The sequence below is a fragment of the Strix uralensis genome, chromosome 16 (assembly GCF_047716275.1).
Source record: "Strix uralensis isolate ZFMK-TIS-50842 chromosome 16, bStrUra1, whole genome shotgun sequence".
Classification (NCBI taxonomy): domain Eukaryota; kingdom Metazoa; phylum Chordata; class Aves; order Strigiformes; family Strigidae; genus Strix; species Strix uralensis.
The window spans coordinates 11459350-11482423 of record NC_133987.1 but is presented as its reverse complement, the minus strand read 5'-3'; the positions used below and the strand labels follow the sequence as shown (position 1 = coordinate 11482423).

The window sequence follows — 23074 nt, the reverse complement described above, 5'->3', positions numbered from 1 at the left end:
GGTGAGACAGGAGGGCTGTTTCACATGGGGGGAAGAATTACAGGTGGGAAATGACAGCTGAAATAAACACTTGATCTTGTGCCTGTAGTTTTAGATAAGAGTGAACATGAGTCTTACCTAGGGTTGGTGAGCAGATCCAGCTTGTGTGATTCATGAGTATTTCCATGCAGTCTATATAGTGCTCCTTGGGTTGTAAGGTCCACTGCACAGATATGATTTTGTCCATGATGTCAGCTCTTAGGCAGTATGTCACTGCAAATACTACCAAAATTAAATGCTGATGAAGAAAATTGGGCAATTGTGTGCTCTGTTTCTGAACATCATCTTTCAGCTCCAACTCAGGTGGCATTTTGTACATGTAGCAGTACATGTGACAGCTTAAGAGAGATGACAAAACAAGCCTGAAACATTAATTATTGTATGGGCACAACTACATGCTATGTAACATGTTTCTTAGAGATACCAGTGCAAATATATGATAGTACTAATGGTACTATCATTGATACTGTTTGTATTTTAATAGTACATAACTCCCAATATATGTCCCAGGTCCAATTAGGGATGCCTGAGTGGTTTGGAAAACCAAGTATTTTTGGTGCCTTCTCAGTCAAGGCAGTTATCAGTTCAGCTATTTATAGTCTACATCATCAATCCAGGTCTTTTCAAAGCATTATATTCACACTATGTTTTTGACAAAAAACTTTGCAATGGGAACTTTCATTCTGATTTTAACTCTTTCAGGCAGTATTACCAAATCAGGATTGTGATCCTATAAGATGCATGAGTCAACATTGGGACACATATAGCTGAAGTTCTTCTGACTGCAGAATCAGAGTTCAGAGACTCAATTGACTTGTGGGATAGAGAAGCCTTACACAGTATCTCACATCTTGTTCTATAATCTGAAGATACATAACGTGAGTTTCCAGGGGATGTTTGCTTGAGAGTTGAGCAGAAGGGAAGATCCCAACAGCCTAGCCTATTATTTTGTTTCACCATAGATTCATTAGGAGTTAGGAAAAATGTTTTATAAGTGATCACATATTTGTTTGTTCAAAACTGTATTGTAATGTGAATTACATACCAGTGAAAATACAGAATAATCATTCCTGTTTACAGAACCACAGCTGCACAGTCTAGACCTCAATTTCCCCGAAGTCTGTGGTATTTATTTAAAGCTTCAGTTTTGACCTAGATCCAACTCTCATTTCTGAAAGCTACATAAAGTTCTGACTTGCAGCAATTTTCTTCTTAAGGTCGTTAATGTATATGTATGTAAAATCAAGAATTTCAGCCCCTTATGTGAACTATATAGTATTTTCAAGAAGAGTCATCATTTCTACATAAAGATATGCACAGGATATTGCAGACAGGGGAAAAAATGTGTGGGCCACATATATTTGTTATTAACTGCTTTAACTTGACTTATCTGGTTTTATAAGCAGCATTGTCAGGGGAATTAATTGCATCAGAGTCAGTGGAGAGAAAAATCAAGGAAATTCTACTCAACAAATTAAGATTTAATACTGCAAAGTTGTCATGTGTATCAAAGGCTGCTGAAAGTCATGTTGCTGGGAACAACTAGGGGGCTTGTTAATGCAATCATGATCATCTTTCTGACAGAAGCTCACTTTTGGGAAATGTGATATGAAATTTTCCTTAGGTTCTCATCTCATTCCCATACTGTTTATTTCACTCTTAGTGTGCTCCCTCTAATTTCTCAGTTAGGAACTCATTTTTCAGCATCTACAAAACTGTATAATGAATGATGAGCAAGTCTGAAAGGAGCCTTAAGTGAATGCAAGTTACATCTTCTTTTCCTAGTTTTGGGAGTGGGGGTTTCCTCAACTAATTTGAGTTGGGGCCCTTGCATAAATAGGGTCATGTTGTGCTTCTAAACATAGCCACAATAGAAGGCAGATCCCTAATTTCTGCTTCTTGTAGTTCCATTTTGAAAGACTATTTTCTTCCTAGCATGTCCTTTTTTAGGAGACTAAGCCCTAAGTGGGTGTATTTCTTCCTTTCTAGTGATTTCTACAATATCTTATCAGTCTCTTAGGGGCTGACCCTTCATTCTGTGAATGGCCGGAACTGCTATTGAAGTCTGTAGTGGTTAAAAGAAGTGCAAAATCAAAGAGGTATTCTGCTGGCAGTTTAAAGCCTTACAGCATTTGTAGCACTAATGTAGACATTGTTTCTCTGGGATTTTATGTGCATTCTTATGTATGTCTATCACATGCAAATCTATCTGTGGAATTCCTTTTCCATCCTTCCTCAGTAATTTATTTTTTGTAAGATTGGGCAGGAGCCTGAGTTCTTTTGCCAAATGTAGTAACATGAAGCAAAAAGCAAAAGCATATCAATAATAATGTAGTAGGCAGAGAACACATGAATGCCTGTTCTGCTTCAAATCCATTTGACGATGTCTCATTTATGCCAAGATCGCTCTACACTGATCATGCAGAAAACAATCAGACCCAGTATAAGAGTCTCTTTCTTTTCCAGAGTGGTGTAAATAAACATGACTATAAATGATAGCTGTTCCCAGTATTTCCTGGGCCAGATGATGAATTGTACTCAAAATTACATAAACAAAATGCATGACCAATTGCATATTTTAATTTGTAATTATCACAAGTGCATATGCTAATTGCTTGTTATGCAGTAGCATAAAATAAAAAAGCCCGTTTCAGTTTTCATTGTCAGTACATTTTCAGTGTACAACTAATTTATTGGTCCTCTGAATGTAATGGATATTCTTTCTCTGTGTGGATGATCTATATATATCTATAAAGCCTTAAACGCAAGATTCCTTCAACCCAGGGTCAGAAAATCCATAAGTTATTAGGTACGTGTTGTGTTCCAAATGGCGACCTTCATATCTGTGTCTTACTTAGCTTTTAGCCTATTTAACAGTGGGCTGAGCATTGTGTTTTCATTGTACAGCACTAAGCATACTTTCTCTGATATTCTGTTATGTCTTGCAATTCTGTACAGCAATACAAAACTCTGCTTAAAGGAAGCAAATATTCAGAGCCATCTGGAGATGTACTTAATTTCTCAGTGGTGGATAAAACTGTATTTCAGACAAGGACAGGAATGACAGAGCAGAAAAGCAGTTAGAGCACATATGAGAAGCAACATAGACCAGTGAGCTCTTTGGACACTAAACCAATCCATGGCAGAGCTCCTATGTGTTTCTCACTCAGAGTTTATTCTAACTATAAGGAGAACTGTGTACATTAATTGAGGCAGCTGCATAAGTGCCACAGCACCAGAGGCTACAGAGAAGGTTAGCCTGGGTTCAAGCTGTAACTGGTGCTGTTCACATCTCCATGGGAGTCAGTGGCAGGTGATGGTGGGGCACAGACAGGATCTCCTGCCTTTCAGTGATCACCTTGTTGTTGTAGAGGACCTCCTTCTCCACTTTCTCTCCTATTAGTACCTCCTCTACAGGATGAGGCTCCCAGTAGATGAGACCAGAAATCCTCAGCATGGGTATTTCCTCTCCAGTGGGTCTGCCCAGGCAGGGAATCTAGCTCAACATGGAGAATGCTACCAGATTGTTGCCAGGCTTGTGTTTGCCAGCTGGAGCAAAGCACATTGCAGCAAGGACATGTGTACAAGCCTATTCCCAGTGGTGGGACCAGCTAATTGTTCAACACTGGCAGTGAAGAGGAAAGCTCCTGTAACTATCCTGGTCTCTAACAGCTGTAATCAAATACTAGACAGAGGAAAAAACAGACATGATTATGCACAAAGAGCAGTGCAAGATTTTTGTATAAGATAGGAATATTTAACCTGTAGGAATGTAATATGAGTTGTGTTAATTTGCTTGATAAAAATAATATTTTCTGTTACTTACATTCAGTGAGCCAGCATTTTTATACACGTCTGACAAAAATAAATGTGTCTAGAGGTTTGTGTGGTATGAAGATTGTATCTGGGTTAAATTAAAAAGTGGTCCATACTGTGTTGGATGGTTAAGCTGTAAAATTTAGCCAATGAAAGGGTAAAAGTGATAATACTTTTACCAGCTCAGCAGTAAACAGAGCAGGTGCAAGCCATGTTTAATCCATGACCCCTGGGAAATGGTAATGTTAATTTCTGTTGTCTTCCTGTGCCAGATGTCAGGCTCCCCAAATTTCTAATTGAGAGCACTAGCTAGAAAGACTGATAAGGCACAACTGAGCACCTGTGTCGCATCAAAATGAGAATAGCTCTCTTAACTGCTGCTTATTGTAATATCCCACTGTAGGCAACACCTGTGGTATGACTTTATAAATAGATAACCTGAGCTATGTTCACACAAGGTTAATTCAGGAGTTGTCAGCTTATTAGGCAGCTTTCCAGCCATTTGCTGATGGCACATGCTCATAACATAAGAGGAAATCATACTCAAGTTTATATGGTACATTATGACATAAAGTTGTTATTTTTTTCCCTTATATTTAGAATTCCTAGTCTGTTTCTGCATTAAAAGTATGTTTCAAGTAGATGTGATTTTAACATTTTCTAATGTCTCGGAGTATGTTACCTGCCATGTTCTAAAAACATTTGGATAGTTAAAATTACTTAGCACTGGTAGCATATACTTGCAGAGGAATTAAAATTTTGGCAAAGGTGCTGTTAACTGTTTTCTCACGTAGTTTAATGTTATCATGTTTTTTTCTCAATTTACAGTGATAGTCACTGTACCCCATGGAGTTTACAGCACTGAAACAGCACATCCTTTTGGTATTGTGTACAGATCTGAATAAGAGATCCTCTTGCTGAACATCCTATAGGCCTTGGATTTTGATTAGCTTTGAGTCTTTAGACTGAATTTCCTTCATGTTCAAATAATTGACATTTGGAAATTATGAAGAAAAAAACGCAACTTGTCAGCCACCATTTCTTCCTAATTACTCAGTGTATATGGAGGTTGATTCACGAGATTCATAAATAGTGAACAATTTATCACTAAACCCCTTGGTACTGTTCAGTAGTTATTTAGATTCTGTGTTGTCTCATATATCATAAACATCCTACTAAGGTATATTTATTGGTTTCTACATTACTTTGATAGCAATAGAAAACACCAATTCTCCATAAATGCATTTTTTTGTTTGGATGAATTTTTCCTTTCCTGGATTGGAGAAGAAAATTATAGCTACTGACATTTATTGAATGAAATTAGACCTTTTCAGTTTAGTCAAAACTTTGAAAAGTAGCAAAGAGGTGAGCATTTTGAAAAATGTCTTTTGTGCTCAGGTAGCTACTGCTCATACAAGATAGGATCATTCCCTGGGGTTTTCTAGAGTTCATCAGTAAAAATATGAGACATATTTCTGCATATACTTGCACACATGAGTAATATCAATTACATAAGCAGCACTACTCCCTTGTATAGGGCAGAATTAAAGGACATGCAATACTCCTATGATGCTGTAACAAGGTGGGGGGGGGGGGGAGGAATATCCCACACAGCGAGTTGAGCTCATTAAGTTGTTAGTATTGGGAGTGAAAAAACAGCTGCAGTATGATCCTTGCTTAAATTTTCACTATATTTTTATCTGTCTCTATTTTGTAATCCTACTAGTGAAGAAACTTCACCTGTAAGACTCCAAACTTTTAAATAATTTTGCAAACCAGTTTCTGCTGGATTAGTTTTATTAAAAAGATGAGGAAGGGACTGTGGAAGATAGGAGGTCTTTGATTCTTGGATGATCTTTAGACTCTCGGACTGCAAGGATAAGGAAAATAAGCTACGTATTTCAGGTCTGATTGGTTTTTGTAAGTAACCAGTTAAAATTAATAAGTAAACTTTAAAAAAAAGACACTGACCTTAATAGTGCCAAGATTTTTTAAAATACATCTGCAATTTGGTTTTAGTGAGTTGTTCTTTGTCTGCGGCATAACCTTTGCTCATGGGTTTTCATCGCTTTCTCTGTAACAAATTTTCATTGAGGTATTTTATACCTTTTCCTGTTCTGATTACCAAATAGTGCAGAAATTTATGTTTAATTACTACCTTTGATAAATGGTTCTTGTTCTGAATTTTGTCTTTTGAACCCATAGCTATTAAAAATAAATGAAAGTATCAAAAATTATGTTTTCCAGTGTACATGTGCTGGATATATTGGTTTGTGCTCCTTGCTCAGTTGACAAGATTCTTCCTGATCCTGCTTAATTTGTCTTGATTCACCTCGATTCTTCTCTGCCTAATTGGTCATGTTGAAAATTCAGTGCTCTGGAAGGCAACATTCATTAATATAAGAAGAATAAGTAAGATTGCAAAGCATCAGCATTTCCATACAAGGTAGATCCTTCCTTCCCTTACAGTGCTTCAAGGAACTGTACCTTCCTTTAAATCTTGAATACTTGGGTTTTTCTTCCAAGTGTGCACTTTAGCCGAAAGCATCAGACCAGTTGTCTGTATGTCAGCAGCTTACTAGGCTGTTTTATTTACCCCTTTCTGGATCTGGCCTCTAGATGCAAGTGCTTCTTTTAAAAATTCCTTTTGGCAGTATTGCAAATTATTTCCAAATTGGGATGCTTCCCCTCCATACACAAAGTGGTCTTAGCCTGAAGTCTTTGCTTATACTTTTACTAAAACTAAGTGTGGAAGCCAATGAGAGACTGTTGAAGGGGAATGCAAGTGGTCTAAGATAATTTCTAGTTTAATTTTGGAGCAGTTACTTAGGATCGGGTTATTAAAGATACTTAAAATGAGAGGGGAGTGCTTACATATGTAAAAAATTGTCCTTTAATCTTCCCTGAACTTTGGCTTGCTCAATGTTAATGAGAACTAGTACTTCTATGAGGGTTTTTCTTAATTATTTTTTATAAAGTTAGGTATAAAGCGGTATGGAAATGGAAAGTATTACATTAATAGGCAGGTTGATCAAGAATACCCTGTTTGATAGGACTCAAAACACAGCTCTGAATAACTCAATTTTTCTCTTTCAACAGGTGACACATTCAAGTGGTGATGTATAATATTTATTAAAATTTAGTATTAGAATTACTTTTTAGAGACATGCAAATCATATTATATCTTCTGCTCAAATGTTTGCTTTCCTTTATTGAAAGGATTTGTGATGAAGGCATTCCTGCTGATCTAGAGGTCCAGAAACAGAGAGTGCTTTTTTTGGCAAGCTTGCGTGAACAGAGGTTACACCATCAAGCTACCTGGCTAATTACAGGACCATTCACTGCAGCCTGTAGATTGTTTGTTTGTTTGTTTTCAAAGAAGCACTGGTTCTATAACTTGTAGGTAGTTTTACTAGACCCTTACACTTAGGCTGAAATGTTGCTGAACTATTCCTTTGCAGGAGTGCTGTTCTTGTCATATTACACCTACAGTGTAAAAACACATGAAGCCTTAAGCAGTAACAGTTGCTTATTTGAGTAGTCTCAGACAGGACAAGTTTGAGAGTTGCTGAGCAGCTTCCACAACTATTGCCTTAAATGAAAGTATTGCATGAGGAAAGCATGAATTGAAACCTCGTTGTCTGATCTGTTGTGTCTTACTTGGTCTGTTTGTGAGAATATTCTTTCTGTTTTGCCTTTTTTCTTTTTCCCTTGACACACACATAATGTATATTTAGACCAGTACTGCATTAGACATTCATTTGGTTAAATAGTTTCTCACTATATTCAGTACTGCTTTGCTGCACTTGGAGCAAAATTTAATAGAGCACACAGTTTAGTGTTTGCTAAAAATAAATAGGAGAGGGTGGCAAGGAATTTCTAATGTAGCTATGAAAGTTTTACAACTACTTCTTTACACAGAAGTCATCACTTTGCATTTCCTTTTGTGTTAATGGAAATTACTTAGTTAAATCTCCTATTACCTTTGGAGAGAATAGACACATATAATTTCTTGAAATTTTGGTGGAAGGTTCTGTAGGCAGCTTTAAGATACAGATCTATCACCACAGATGTGTCTTTTAGTCCAGCATTAGATAGTTGTCAGTGGCATAAAAACCAGTTTCAAAATTGGCATGAATTGGCATTTTGGCTGGCAACATCATCAGAGAGTAATATGTGGGGAAAGAAATTTGCCCACTCATGACTGTATTTCTTGTAAGCCAGGATGGAATCCTGCTGAGAAGAAATTTATACCGATGTTGGCACTTTTTATGCCTTTTTGAGGGAGTACTTAAATGCTCTTTCACAAAAATTCATTCTTTTGATTAACTCCATTTTTCCATGGTTCAGTGGACTAAAGTGAAATGAATTTGATTCAATAAAGCAAATAAATTAAAATGAATTGAATAAGAGACACTGACAGTTATGACCCATCTTCATATCTTAATGTTAAAACCTCTTCAAAGTACACCTGTTTGAAGCCAAAGTAGGTAGTGCCCTTCCAGATCAGGCCCATCAAAATACAGTAGGTATTCCTGAGTCAACAGAAATGAAATCTGGACTAAATTTTCTGGGACATTAGTGGCAGATGCAAATCCAAATATTAAATATTTCCCAAGAAGAATGTAATTCCTTAATGGATTTACAAGGAATGGATTAACAGGAGCTGCTGGATCTTTATTTAACACCTTATAAAATGAATATAAACTGAATTTTCTACCAGAGATTCAAAATATGCCCCACCATATTTTTCAGAAGTTCATTTCTCTGTGTGCAAGCTTAATCATTTGTGGGAAGAAATCAGAGAGTTCCATTCTAAGCCCATTTTAGAGTGACAGATAGATACTAAGAGGAAAACATTTGACTCAAATAAGCAGTTTTCCTTTAATGATTGTTTTAAACCCAGTATTCTGTAGCCAATTTTCCTTGGGAGGTATATAAAATCATTTTGGATGCTGTAGTATTAGAACTGAGAAAGATGCTTCCCATTATATAAAAACACTATTAGGTCACTTACGACTGAAAGTGGAGGTTAAAATCAGTGATACTTATTTTGTCTCTATCAGGTAGAGGAGCAAATCACTTTCTTAAGTATAAAAAGACAACACTGACAGGGAGAGAAAAGGTTATATATGAAAGGATGAGACATTTTTCTTTTTGGGGAAGGGACAGCAGGGTGTGTGTCTCAACATTCATCTATATGGAAACTAATCTTTCTGCTTAAAACAGTGACCTGGAATAAAGACCTTGGTTCTGTAATCAGCTCTGTTCCTGATGCTCAGTGATACTCTGTTTTGTAGTAAGCAAATTGTGAATCTTTTGGGGCTTTATTCACAGTCACATTGAAGACCTTTAACGCCCCTCTGGCAACTTGCTCAGTCTGCTAGACAATATTCCTTCTGCACCAATAATGTTATAAAAAGTATTGAAGAAAGCCAAATGAAAATAAGACCATCAACATCCTTTAGTTGATCCAATTATCTGTCTCTAAAAAAAGGTTTTAACACCTCCCACACGGAACAGCAGCTTCAGTAATTTGGCAATGATAACAGCACATAATCAAGAAACATGAGGCTGTGATATGTGATAATACATCCCATTTTGTGTACAGGAAGAGTTTTGTTTAAGTAAATATATTTTCTTTTTAAGTACCTTTTGGACTACTTGCTATTAGGTTGCTCATCCCATTAGTCTTACATAGTCACTACAAATGTTTAACTGCAGAAATTGCAAATGGGTGAATCGTAACATTCTTGATGACGGCAGATAGGAGATGAGGCTTTCCAGCTTTGTTTTTTTGTGATGTTCATGGTGTATTTGATGATAGGGAGTAACTGTGACTAACATTTAGAACAAAGGATTGGAAGGTTTGGTTATTTAGCTTCTACCAGTGACTAATTCACAGCTAACCTCAAGTGTACCATCATTATAGAATAGTGCTCTAACAAGTCCTTCTAATGATATGCTGCCATAACTTCCCAGATGGTATTACAACATGATGTTTTATCAGCAAATTACATCAAAGGCCTAACATTCAATTATGATAGGGTGGGTTGGGAAATAAAGCAGTCTGCTGTGTTTAAAATGAAATGAATTGTTTTCACTATTGAAATGAGAACACCCTTACATTGTAAACCTGCTGACAGGCTACAAATGAAGTTTTAAATTTTATGTCTGTAGCTGCTATGAACCTCAAAATTATTTATGTATGGAATTTGCGTGGTCAGTGACAGATCTCAGAAGTACCTTAGACCCTAGAAACTGTAGTGATAGGTACACTAGATTTGCCCATGTAGTTATACCGCAGAAGTACAGTGTAGTTTGAATAACCATCATTAAAAAATGTGGCTATGATGTCACCTAGAAGGAGACACATTTACATTCAGAGGCCCCAGCCCTGATGTCCGTACGCAGCAGAGGGAGATATGAGAGAGTGAAGAATAAAGGACTAACCATTAAGTTTCCACTGGATATTTATAGTAAACATAGAGAAAGACCTGGCTGCATGCAGTTTCACATCTGTACAGAGTTATTTAAATTGAGATGGTGACTGTTTGTACATGAAAAAAAATTAATATGCATATTACGTATCACTGAGTTTAAAAGGAAAGGACCACATTTTGCCTTCCCAGTCCATACAATCTACAGACAGCCAGACAAGGAATTCTTTGGGACTGTTTATTGGTTTATATTGACTTAAAAAAATAATTCACAATAAGCAGCATAATGCATTAATAATAGTTTACAAAAACAACAAAAGAGGAGATCGTCTTCCATATCATTCAAGTAAAATATTTCCCTTGGAAGAAAAACTAATTAGAACATTTCAAAAAATATGGGTCATTTGGTAGTACAATTAGTGAGGGTATCTGGGAGTAGACACAGACTTGGAAAGAGGAAAGTAGTTTGATTTTAAGTACATCTGCATGGTAGGAGAAATATTATCCTAGAAAAAATTCTTAGTGACAGAGAGAGATTTAGGTTTATGTTGTGTCTTCCTGGACACCATAGGTGCTACTTTGAGCACAAAACTTTCCTTTCATGAAGTCCCAGGGCTGCACTCATTGTACATTTCTCTGGACAATCTGTCATCCCAAAGTCGTTATATAATCTTGACATAATTAGCCTTTTTGCTAAATTATTTGGAAAATTGAAATCTAGTTTGTTAGTTGTATGGTATTTCCCTATTTCCTCACTATATAGAGTCCCTGATTCCTTAGGATTAACACTTCCATTTATGCTACTTAAAACAGCCACCTCATTTTCATGTACTCTAAATTAATCAGAATTACAAACCTAAACTAGAATAATAATTATTTCCAAATCCTGCTTGTATCATAAATTTAACAAGGTCATTTCCAGCCTTGGAAACACACCGGCTGCAGAAGGTAGTTTATGCCCATCTCTGTGTCTAACTTGAGGCTCATGCTGCTCCTGCCGAGGAGGTGAACTCCCCAGGCCCAGGCCGGGGGAACAAACAGCACGGGGGGCCGCGCGCGCACGCCCGCGCCCTCGGGGGGGGGCAGCCCAGCGCAGGTGCCGTGACTGCTGCGGGGAAGCCCTGCCCGAGGGCTCCAGGGCTTCTGCGAGGGAACTGCGCTCTGCCTTTTACTGTTTCTCTCGAGTTTCCTCGCTCGGCCTCTGGCACAGCGCGGAGCCGCGAACCCAGCTGAACAGGGGCTGCCCAGGCGGAGCGCTCGGCCATGGCCCCACACCGGCTCAGGCCCCGGGGGGAGCCCCCCAGGCCCAGGCCGGCCTGGAAGAGCAGGACACCGCCGTGGTCTCGGAGACGCGAAGGCACAGGTTTGGGCCTGTGCTCCTCCGTGCGGGGCAGCCCTGCTGAGGGGGCCTGTGTCTAGGGAAGGGCCCGCGGAACTCGGCCCTTCAGGGGGCCCAGGCCGCGTTAAGCGCGGCCCCGGCGAGGCCCCGCGGGCACTGCGGAGGGGCGCGGCACCGCGCCCCCAGGTGGCGCTGCTCCAGCTACTCCCGCCTGTCCTGCGCACGGGCTCAGCCAAGCCCCTCCTCCTGCCCCCGCCCCCGGGAACAGTGCCGCCCGCCGGTTGGCGGAGCGCGCCTTCAATCCGAGGGAAACTCCGCCCTCCTCCCGTCTCTCGGAGTGCGGCTTGATTGGCGCCGCAGCCTTCGCTCGCCCTAACTCGCCCTCTGCGGAGCGACTGGCTGGCCTGGCTGTCAATCACGGATTAGCCCCGTCCCAGCCACTGATCCCGCCTCCTCAGCGTGAGGCGCGGGTTGATTGGCGCATTGGGCTATCAATCAGCAACGCGCTCCACCCCCTCCCGGTCAGGTAGCCCGGAAGATGGCGGCGGCGGCGTCCGCAAGGGCTGGCGGGGTTCTGTGAGGGGAGCGGGGCGACGGGGTCCGATGCCGCGGGCAGCCGCGCCGCGGAGGCGGGGGGCAGCGGCTGCCGCGGGGGCTCGCCAGAGACGCTGAGAACCTCGAGCCCCTCGTTCGGCGCCGAGCCTCGGGCCGGGAGCGGAGGACATGCAGCAGCGCGGGGGGCTCGGCAGGGGTGCCGGGCGGCGGGGGGGCGGCCCGCTGCCCTTCGGACTCCGGCGCCCGCTCGGGCTCGTCCTCCTGCTGTCGCTTCTCCTGGGGAGCGGCGGGGCGGCTCCGCTTCCGCGAGCAGGTGCAGGTGAGGCGCGGGAGGCGGCGGCGTGGAGCTGGGCTGGGAGCGGGGGGGAGGCGACTCGGCGGTGGGGCCTGCGAGGGGGAGCCTGGGAGCGGGGCGGCGGCGGTGGGGGCCCGGGGCTCTGGGGGCGCGGTGGCGGTGGAGCGGGGGCACTGCGGGATTCCAGCCCCCCGTCCCTCCCCCGTGCTGCGGTCAGGGCTCGGCCCCGCGCCGCGCTCGGCGCTCTCCCCTCGCCGAAGCGTCGGGAAGGGCACGGCGGGGGCTGGGGCTCCCCGGCACGGTGGGCTGCGGCTCCCGGCCTGTAGGTCACGTCCTGTGCTTGTTCCATGGAGCGGCATCCCGCTGCGGATATCTCGGTCTCTTCAGACTGAACTACGTGCCGGCTCCCTCTGTGCGTTTACCCGCATACGTTCTTTCTATAGTGGCTGCTGTTCTAGCCTACACAGACCTCGGCGTGATTTTTCTTTTTCTTATTTGTGGATCACCGGGACTCCCGTTCCTGGGTGGAGGCTCTTTAGGGCAGACGGCGCTTCCCTCCTTTCCGGTCAGATTAGTCTGATTCCCCCCGCGGCCCCCCCGGCCCAGTCTCTCTAAATAGTCATGTAGTTCACGTTTATTTGTCTCTTATGTTAGGTAACGCTAACTTCCTTCGATTTTCTTGCTTTTCCTGTTTGTCTTAAAAGTACAAACTAAATATGTCTTGTCAATCATGAGAGTTACTGATTAGAGATTTATTAGTACCAATAGGTAGCAACCGTCTCTTTGATTCAGGTGTGTTGGAGCTTTTTTGTATTTCATTGGCACATAGCACTGTATTGAGACTGAATTTTGTTAGGTTTGGTTTGAATGTGTGCTGAGATTCATTTCTAGCTTTGAAGAGTTGAACAGCTGAAACAGACAATATGTGCAGAGAGAAGGAGGAGGAGTGGTGGGGAGGGAGAGATCTGAAGCACTGAGATTGGGTAATTTGGCTGTTGTTCCATGGAAAGTACCAAAACTGGAAGTGGAACCCATACTTCCTTTATTTTTGGATCTATGCCTCTTTCCCAGTTTTTTTTCCTTCCCAGGAACATTTCAGAAGTGTTCATAACTTACTCCCTCCATCAGCCTTCTTTGAGGTCTTCCTTTCTATAAAAGTAAACTTCTGAAAAAGAGAAAATTGTCAGTCAACTCTGTATTTCCTTTGAGACTGAATTATAGTTTTATCATTTATGAAATACTTGAAGTTTGTCCAAATAATATTAACTTGTCATCAAGCTGTAAGATAAGACAGCAGAATCAGTTCTGTGTGGAGGTCTTTTCTGCCTTTTCTGTGTCTTACCTTTCCTGAAATGTGATTAATTTTTATGTTTAAGGGTAGATGTCAGAGTGTCAGCATCCTGTGTTTTCTTTTTTTTTTAAACAAAAATTCCTCTTTGCTATCAGGACTATGCTATGTATCTGACAAAGCTGGGAGATCCAAACATAATATGACACTGGTAAAAAGCTTCATTCTCGGAATGAAAAGCTGATTGGACAAAATGCAGGAGATTGTATTAAAGTGTTTGGGGTGTTTTTAATTTTGCTTTTTTAAAAGGTCAGATCAGGTATGCTAAGTGCAGTACTGCTAAGAAGAGTACTTGTGATGTAACAATTGTACTCATACTAATGAGATATTGTAAGTTTATATGTTGGTTTTGGTTATAATTTAGGCCAAAGTGTGTATACATGGGATGTTATCTGAGGTTCAGCAAACTGTCAAATCCTGTTATGGAAAACCCAATGAACTCTGGGAAATTGCTGCTTTCTACTGTATCTTTACCCATGTAGTAAGAAGCAACATACTTGGATTATTCTGTTGGCAGATATTTAGTATTGAAACCTTTAAGGCCTCAGGAGGAACCTTTTTCAGTTTCACTGGCATCACTTTTCCTGGGAAGACTTCCTACTGAATGAAATAATGTGCGCAAATGGCTTTGTCATGTTCTGTATCATCACAACAGCAGTAACCAGTTAGAAAGCTACAAGGACTTTTTTTTCCTTCCTTTGAATAGCTTACCAGTGGATGACAATGAGACTGTTTTTGTCTTGAACCTTCTCTGTCATACTAGGAAAATTTTGTAACCTGTCTGGAAGACAAACCTGTGACTATTTTGCTGCTTTAAGAGTCATGAGCTGTGTTTAAAACCAACTTCAGCCATACTGTGAATTTCTCTCTCATATATCCCATGACAGGTGGCTTTGATTTCTTGTATTGGGACTGGCAGTCACTGATGGGCTCCATTCTGGGCCTTGGCAGTTTTTGCAGTTCACCGTAGCACTTGGCCTGATACATACGAGTTGTAAACTTGGGAAGAATTTAATGGGCTTTTCATAAAATAATTAGTAACTGCTTTCAGAATTATTTCAGGATCCCAAATTCTTCACCTAGCAAGAACGGTTGCTTTTTTGACAATGGAGAAACATTTTGATGTGTGGTTGCTCTGAGCTTGTTACAGGAAAGGTGGGAATACACAAAAAAAGAAGGAAGGTGTCTGTAGTTGTTGTAGTGAACTTTGTGAAATAGTTCACAGAATATACCCATAATAAATTAACATTTCTTTTGGGGAGGAAGCTGGAAAGCAGGAAGTGGTGATGGGCAGGTTCTAGCAAGACTAGATTGGATTCCTTGTTCAAAAATGCTCCATTTTTTGGACCTGCTGTGAAAGTATGCCAGACTGTAGCTGGGGAACTGTCAAGTTCCCAGGGCCTTGATCAAGATGACTGATGCCACTCTTTTTAAGTATGGCTTCATAGTGTTTGCAGATAAAGGTGTGCATTGATGATGTGTTCTATATTTGTCTTGCATTTTTGAGGTTATATTTCTTAACTAATTTATTTTTTTTTCTTTTTAACAATAAGGAGAGGAGGTAAAGGAAATAAGGCTTTAACTGTTCCCCTGGTGGGGTTTGTAGCAATTACTATAGGAAAAACAAGATGCTGAAGATGCTACTAGCTAAAAATACTTTGACCAACTTAGATTTAATTTATTCTGTGAATGGAAAAGGAGGATACTGATATGTGCTGTGATAGTTCTGAATTTAAGGTTTCACTTTATACTGGAGGTGAGAGCTGGGGGCAGGTCTACTGGAAAGGAGTTCATAGAATGAAGTGCTGTAGTTGTTTTGAGCCTGTGGAGTATTGATGATTTTACCTGAACGCATCAGACTGAGATGACTTCCACTTTCAGTACTGTGTGGATGAAGTAAGGGCATTGGGAACTACTCTGTAGCAGCAGTATTTTGCAGCCAAACATAGTTATAACCTGACATGTCTGCTTTACTGTGCTAAAGCTTTACATTTACATTCAGGCTTTCTTTCTGTTCTTCTGACTTGGATTTCCATACTTGACCTTAATTCAGCTGCCTCTCCAAGAAAGCTGAGAATCTGAATCAAGGCTATGTGTTTAATGTCAGACAAAGTATTTCTACCATCTCTGTGCTCTTTGCAAATACTAAGTAACAGGGTCTCAAAAATATTCTTATTTTCCCGTGAAACTTGACTAGGTGGTACCATTTTTGGAAGGTGTGTTCAATTTTATATTTGGGATGAATTCTGTAGTCTGTTCATTTGAACTGAGACAGCTGGGCTGGTGCCTACATGCTTGCTCGGATTGTGCTGAGAACCTCAGTCTTGGGACCAGTTGAATGTCACAGCAGTGAGTCCTTGCTAATGAGCTTGTCCAGTGGTCATGTACAGTCCAGGAAAAGACACTTAGAAATTGATGTGTACTATCTAGAGACATCCATCTAGGTGTTCATGCAGCTGTATCTAGTATAGTCAGCTAGCCATAGATGACAAGTTAAAACTTAGAGATTAAGTCACTTTTTGATTTATTAAGATGGGCTCTGTAGCATGTATGTATACACTCTGGGAAAATTGTTGCTTTGGCTTGGTGTTCCACTTGGAGTTCTGTCAGACTGGGGTCCAGTTGTGGTTGTGGCCTGTGGTTTGGTACAATGTAAAATGTCTGACACTTGCACATAGTAAGAAAAGCAATTTTCTAAGCATATGCAAGTCAGTGACTTGGATCACTTGAAGTTAAGAAAAATCTCGCTTGTAAAGTGGGGATTTTAATTAGTGGTATATACTTTTCTTGGGAGTGGTCTATCTTCCCTCCTCCTTTCAAGCATTAGACTTGTCTACTTCTCCCTATATGTCTTTTTGTAGCTTCTGTCCCGGACGCCTAATAATTGTAGAGCTAGAGCTGCTAAGTTGTCTTTTATCTTTTGTTTCTATCTGTGAGTTTGTGACTCTGAGGTAAGAAGCCAGCCCTGACTCTTTGGCCTGGAGGGATGTTCCATGCAAGGCTTTGTTCACAGGCTTGGTCTACTTTCTCTGCCTCTGGCTGTAAAGTGTCTGGACTTTGGTACAACTAAAGCAGTCCTTAGAGGGGGAGGTCACTTTCTGAGGTAATTTCTCACATCTTGAATGCTTGGGTGTATTTAGTAATTCCTCAGGTATCATTGCAACATATTAAGATAGTACTGATCAGAGACAGTCTAAAGGTATTTTGTCATATCATCAGACAGGTCATTGGTTTGAAATGACTCATTAGTTAGTGCTGGTTTTGCCCCAGATCCTGTATTCAAAAAAAAAAGAGTTTGTGTTACATAGTGAGCTCTGGCATTCCATTTGAAAAGCACAGAAGACAAAGTTACGTTTTTGGGGGCTACTGAACAACCGTCAGGCAAATCTGAATAGAAGTAATTTTCTGGACATTACTATAGTCAGGTTTCAGTCACTATCCATGCGTGGTTTACCTGCACGGGATAAAGGGACCCTCAGTCAGTATAATGCCAGAGGCTACAAAAGTCGTAGTTCTCTGTTCCAGTCCTGATGCTCCAGTTCTGCAGCAGAAGGGCAGAACATGGAGTACTGGAGTCTTCCTTAGACTTTACTTTGGGTCTGCCTTTCTGTTTGGTGTGTGCATCTAGTATCTGAAGCTTGATATGGTTCTGGATACGATTTGCAGTAGCTTCAGTGCTTTTATTTCTCTCTATGAACTCTTTGTTCTCGTTGTACTGCTGTTATGAAAGGTCTTGAGCAACTTCAGTGCTACTAGAAACATTTTGTAGACACTTTTATAATCAGAAATATACAAAGTGTGTCAGGATAGCTGTTCCAGTCTACATGCATAGTTTAAGCACAACCTGTAGCAAGGTGTTGTGCCACCTTGGGCAGGGTGATGGTGTGAAGCAAGTTATGTTAGTGAATTGTCTTCTGTGGGATTTTCAGTATGAGGTGCTGGTACAAAATAACACCTTGTCTAACACTACTACACTAGCAAAAGTTTCCTTAGTGGTGAGGAAACATCACTGCAGTGACTTAAGTGACGTGACTTTTTTAGGACTACCTTTGCACCCTAAGGTGGCTTTGGTATGAAAGAGGTGTAGAAAATTTTAACAGTAGACTTTTGAGTGCTGGCTTTTAAGCTTTCAGCCTGTAGACCAGATCCAGTTCTCCAAAATCAGTCATTCATTTTATGACCTGTTCTTCCTAGGGGTCCTTCAGTTACGAATAGGGATGAGAAACAGAGCTGAACAAGCTCTTTTGGCAAAATGCTCCTTCTTTCTTTCCTACATTTCTTAACCCAGTTGTACATCGGAGTTGGAAATACATCTACTGTAAAATCAAGATTCTAGAAAATCCCATCACATGAAGGTTGCATGTATGGATGCCGTTCACATGAACTGAAAGAAATTAGTCTCTTCAAAACCAGTATATCTTAATAGGTTGTATTTGTGTCAAATGGTGGGAGAAACAGATACAGTTGTTTTGGTTTCTGCAGGTACTTCTGATGGTTTGCGATACCATAATGTGTAATCTTCTCATACTGCTTGAATGACTGTGGTCTACCCTGTTTAAAAAAAAATCTACAACTTCTGTGCCTGACTGTTGGAGAAATGGTATAGCAGATGAAAACATACTGTACTTGAGCAGGAATTAATTGTCAAAACCAGCATCTAGCAGTATAGAATGAAGTATGCTCAGCAGAATTTTTACATATATATATATACACACACACACTCTCTCTCTCTCTCTTAAGAATCAGATGGTGCCTTTGCAAGATAATAATGCTACCCAGATTTTCCAGAAATACTGCCATGAAGGCATAGGGTACATAATTATTTAACATGTATATTTTTTACCTTGTCTTAAGATGCCTTTGTGCAAACATGAGATTCTAACACTGAAACTTCAAACAGATCTCACTCTGTAAACACTTGAAGTACTAGCCTATATTTAGTCCTTATTAAAATTGAGCAGTATGCTGTTGTGTGAGTAATTCTTTGACATTACTGGGAAGACTTGTAGGGTAATAGAATCAGGACAGTAATGTAAAACTAATCCCAGCTCACAGTTTTACAAGTTACTAACTGTTCAGCCAACACTCAGGCCAGGACAAGTGTTCAGAAAAAAATGAGGATCGGAGCTGTGTTGTTCTGAGGGTGCTGTACTAGATGAGAATCGAGCATCACCCCAGATAGTCTGGCCTTAGGATATGTAACCGGTGCCACCCAAAGTGTATAAGGTGGACTTAAGCAGCTGTAGAAGCTAATTTGAAACACACTGTAGAAGTATTTAGGGGGAGCATGGGATAAAATAGTTTGGAAAAGTGTTGGCTTAGATTGCAGGATAAACTACTTCTTTTTAAGGACGAATGGGAGGCCTGAAATAATTTGCCAAGAATTGTTGTCATACAGAATTACACATCCAGTTGTGATATGAAGCAACTAAGATTTCTTCTTGAAAGTATTATAACTTGTTGCATAGGGCAGTAGTGATTTCAGGGTCATGTTTTCACAAAATACATTTAACTACGAAACTGGCTTTTGTCACTGTAAAACTATATCTAGGACACAAGGTGGGTTGGAGGAGTGTGTCAGAGGTTTTTTTATTGCTTTATGGGGAAGAACTGTAGGAAATTGCCACTTGCTGTCTTCGTTACCCTTACTTCTGATGATTAACTGTTGTAAAGAAGAAAAGCTGGTGTTTTTTCAAAAGAATTGTCTGTGCACATGTATTGGCCTTTCATTCCGCCCATCTCCCCCATGAGGGACTTAAATAATAGAGTTCTAGGCTAAGTTAAGGATTGTAATTGACAAGTTGAGTAGAAGGGTGAAATGTCTCCATTTCTATCTAGAAGAATATAGTAACAGAGTAACCTGTAGGTGACTTCTGGCTTTGTGGAGTTTTTTCTGCTACTGCAGAAAGTCTTGTCATCTTACTCGCATCTTTGTAAGTGTGAGACTTTGATTTAGGCCATGTAACACAATTCCGATTTAGGCAGGAAATAGTTTTATTGGCAGACTGTTAATTACTGCTTCTTGTATTCAGAAATATTAAATACAATGTGCACAAATAACTTGGACAGCTGTAGTTTTAAGTCCTTAAGAGGTTTTTTTCTCGAGACTATATCTAGCAGTAAGGATTTTCCACAGCTGTAAGGAAGAAGGGAAAATAAAACTAGGTGATAAAGTGCTTTTGCATCAAGATACATTTGTAATATCCATACTGAAGGTTACTTATGTTAGTTATGCAAACTGCATTATCCAATATAAGGGTAGTAATAATGTAATGAGAGGATAGACTTTTGAGAGAACTCTTTTCAATTAATAAAATTTTTAATTTTTAATAGTTCCGTATTATAGTTTTAAAATTTTAAACATTTGTGTTTTCTTTGAATGGCAATAAGTACTAAAAATCTGAAAGCTGAAAAGTTCAGGTATAAACAGAGAACCTCATTAAAGGCCCTTAAGGAGTATTATATATGTCTGTTCTTAGGGATTTCCTCAGTGGAGGAATATTTCCAGTCTCTGCTTGAAATACGTTGGGCATTTGGAAACAGTTTTAGATTTCATTAAGGTGCTGGCATTGTGTTGGGGACATCAAGTCAATGAAAGTCATCTGAGATCTTGGGAATGTTTTGTCCTGCTGTACTGGCAAATGGTCGTTCAAATCAAAGGGCTGATTGGAATTTGGAGAGCCTCTTACCTGAAAATTCTCTTCTTTTTTTTCCAAAAGAATGTCTGAAGTGCAAATAACACTCCTTCAAAACTTGTGTTAAGTTTTTGTTTGCTTGTGATGTATCTTAGTTGAAGATGGTTAGTGATTTGAATGCCGTTCTAATGCAGTATTTTAAAGCCTATTGTAATATAGCGTTGCACAACCAAATGATGGTACTGCACACAGTTCTGCTGAAACTTATTCTCAAAAATGATGCTGTTTGGCTCGATTGTTAAATGGAGCATAGCAGGAAAAAATTGAGATGACGGGAATGCACTAACTAATGGAATGTGCTCTTGAGGGGTTTTTTTGGTGAAATACAGGAATTGCAATGCATGTTGTGCTTTACCTTGTCATACAAATCAGACATACACAGTAGATGTGTCTAAAATTGTTTTGAATAGGCTTTTGTTTAGTATTCTACCTGTTACCTGTAGGCCTTCAGAATTTATCTGTATTGGTTTTGAGCCTATTAATAGCAAACCTCTGATGATTTCAGGTAGTAAATAAATGCCAGAGAAACCCTTTGTGAGGAAAAGATAATGATCTGAATCTGACTTGTGGAGAATGCTTTCCCACTTAATTGCTAGCATAGAAGATGACATCATTATTTAGGAAAGTCAGGATAGCTTTTAAAAATCATATTTATCAAAGCCACCATAAATTAGAGTGATATTACACTTTTTAATCTTGTTACATTAATATCCATTGAACACGGAGTAAGTAAACTGATCAAGTTTATGAAAGATACCACGGAAGTAGCTAGGGAGCAAAGTTAAGTTTGGTCGTTCATTAGTATTTTAAAGGCTGCTCTGTTGCAACTTGGTGTCATAAAATAGCATCTCAGTTCATGATCATACAATTTGAGGGTGTCCAAGAGACAGTTTAAGTGACTGCTGTCATGCTAGATTTGTGCTGGAAATAGTGGTAGCTATTAGTGCAGAACTGCCATTTATATAGCTGCTCTTGAAAGAAAAGAGGCTCTTGCTTATGCAGTGGGACTGTTGTCGCATAGCAACTACTGTGCTGAAAGCTTAAAATCAGATGCTCCCTTGAAGCTCACTGTGCCCTAATAATGCTTAATTTATCTGGGCCTTGCACTGCCTTTATCACAGTAGTGAATGTCTTTTATTACTGTACTCAGTAATGTCTGTCGTGTAGGCTTTTCTTTTTTCTCCAAGCTTAGAAATGTGTGGCGTTGTGCATTTTTTAGCCCAATTTCCTGAAGGTTGAGACCTTAATAACGTGATTAATCACACTGAATGAAATTTGAGAGAGTCGGAGTTCAAGTGTGATGGCTTTTCATAATCTGATAGTAGAAGAAAGGCAAGCCTGCCATCCCTCAGATGGACAGGCAGTTGCGTCTGGTCCTCTATCATTCGGAGTGGTGGCTGTTGGTTGGCAAGTGAACCCGGATGGACTGTTTAGCTAGATGACATGCTTGTTGCTCCTAATTAATGGTAGCAAAGGATGCCACAGGTGGATGACATATTGTGGGTGTTTGAGAGTATTGTGAGCAGACTGGGAAATTGAATAGAGAAGGCAACTGGTTGTAGTGAGAAACAAACTTTTGTTTGCTTAGTTGTTGGATTTGGTAGTTGGTGAACTATCTTATGAAGAAAGTGGACTTGAAAGAAACTTAGGAAGGTATAGAGAATCCTCACCTATATAAGCTGTTTTGAAATATGCTTTGTATGAAAATAACATTTTTTCCACCCCTGGAAACATTCTAATACATACTGAAGTGTACATTCTCGTGTCTATACTTGATCCTGAGAATGCCAGCATAATTTATCATCATTGTTTTTTCAGTGAGCATGTTCATGTACTTGCCCGTGTACAGGGTTTGACTTCAGATGTGCTGTGCTCAAACTTAGACATTAGTGTAAAACTCATGAAATGCCAGTCTTCAGATGTGCTGAAGAACCTGCTTCAATAGCTGTTAATGAAACCTGCCTCAGCCAGAGCTTTGGATTGTTTATGATACCATGTACTGTTAAGAAGTGAGTAAATAACAGCATAGAATTAGTATTTAATACTGTGAGGCTTTGAAAAAAGACCTTATTTTCTGTGTTGATAATTTAGGACCATCTAGATTCCATTTTGAGATGGAACATTTACTAGCACAGAGTTCTTTGTAAAGAGTTATGTTGTGTTAACCTCGCAGTAACACATATAGTAACAAGACACACTGCATCTCCTGCTTATTTTAATATAGTAGTGATATAATCCAGGCCTCTTCCTCATACTTAAGTAGTTTGGATATACCAGACCAAAGTAGTCTAGACGATTAACTGACAGGAAGCCTTATATTGTTGGCATTTTATAGATAGCATTTTTTGGATCTGTTTTGCAGTTCCTTTCCTAAAGAACAGATTCTGACTTTTGGATAGATAGTAAGATGTTGTAGGTTGTTACTGCCTAGGGTTACATTAAATAGGGTAGGTTTTTAAACTGAGATGATACGCTGAGTAAATTTATTAAGTTCTCTACTTTTAGGATCTGTTATGTTAAGATTCTTAACTTTTGCATTCAATATGA

The 23074-nt window shown here is 40.0% G+C and overlaps 1 protein-coding gene across 2 annotated transcripts in view; it reads left to right on the top strand.

Moving 5' to 3' along the window:
- The first annotated feature begins 12172 nt into the window (after window positions 1–12172).
- The window catches only part of LMTK2 (lemur tyrosine kinase 2), a 77192-nt gene continuing 66290 nt past the window's right edge, over window positions 12173–23074 (top strand). For both annotated transcript variants that reach the window (XR_012631108.1, XM_074885743.1), the window contains exon 1: window positions 12173–12508. Coding sequence is in view for 1 of the 2 variants with exons in the window: in XM_074885743.1 (XP_074741844.1) it covers window positions 12358–12508 (151 nt within the window). In the remaining variant the exon portion in view is untranslated. The remainder of the gene's footprint in view (window positions 12509–23074) is intronic.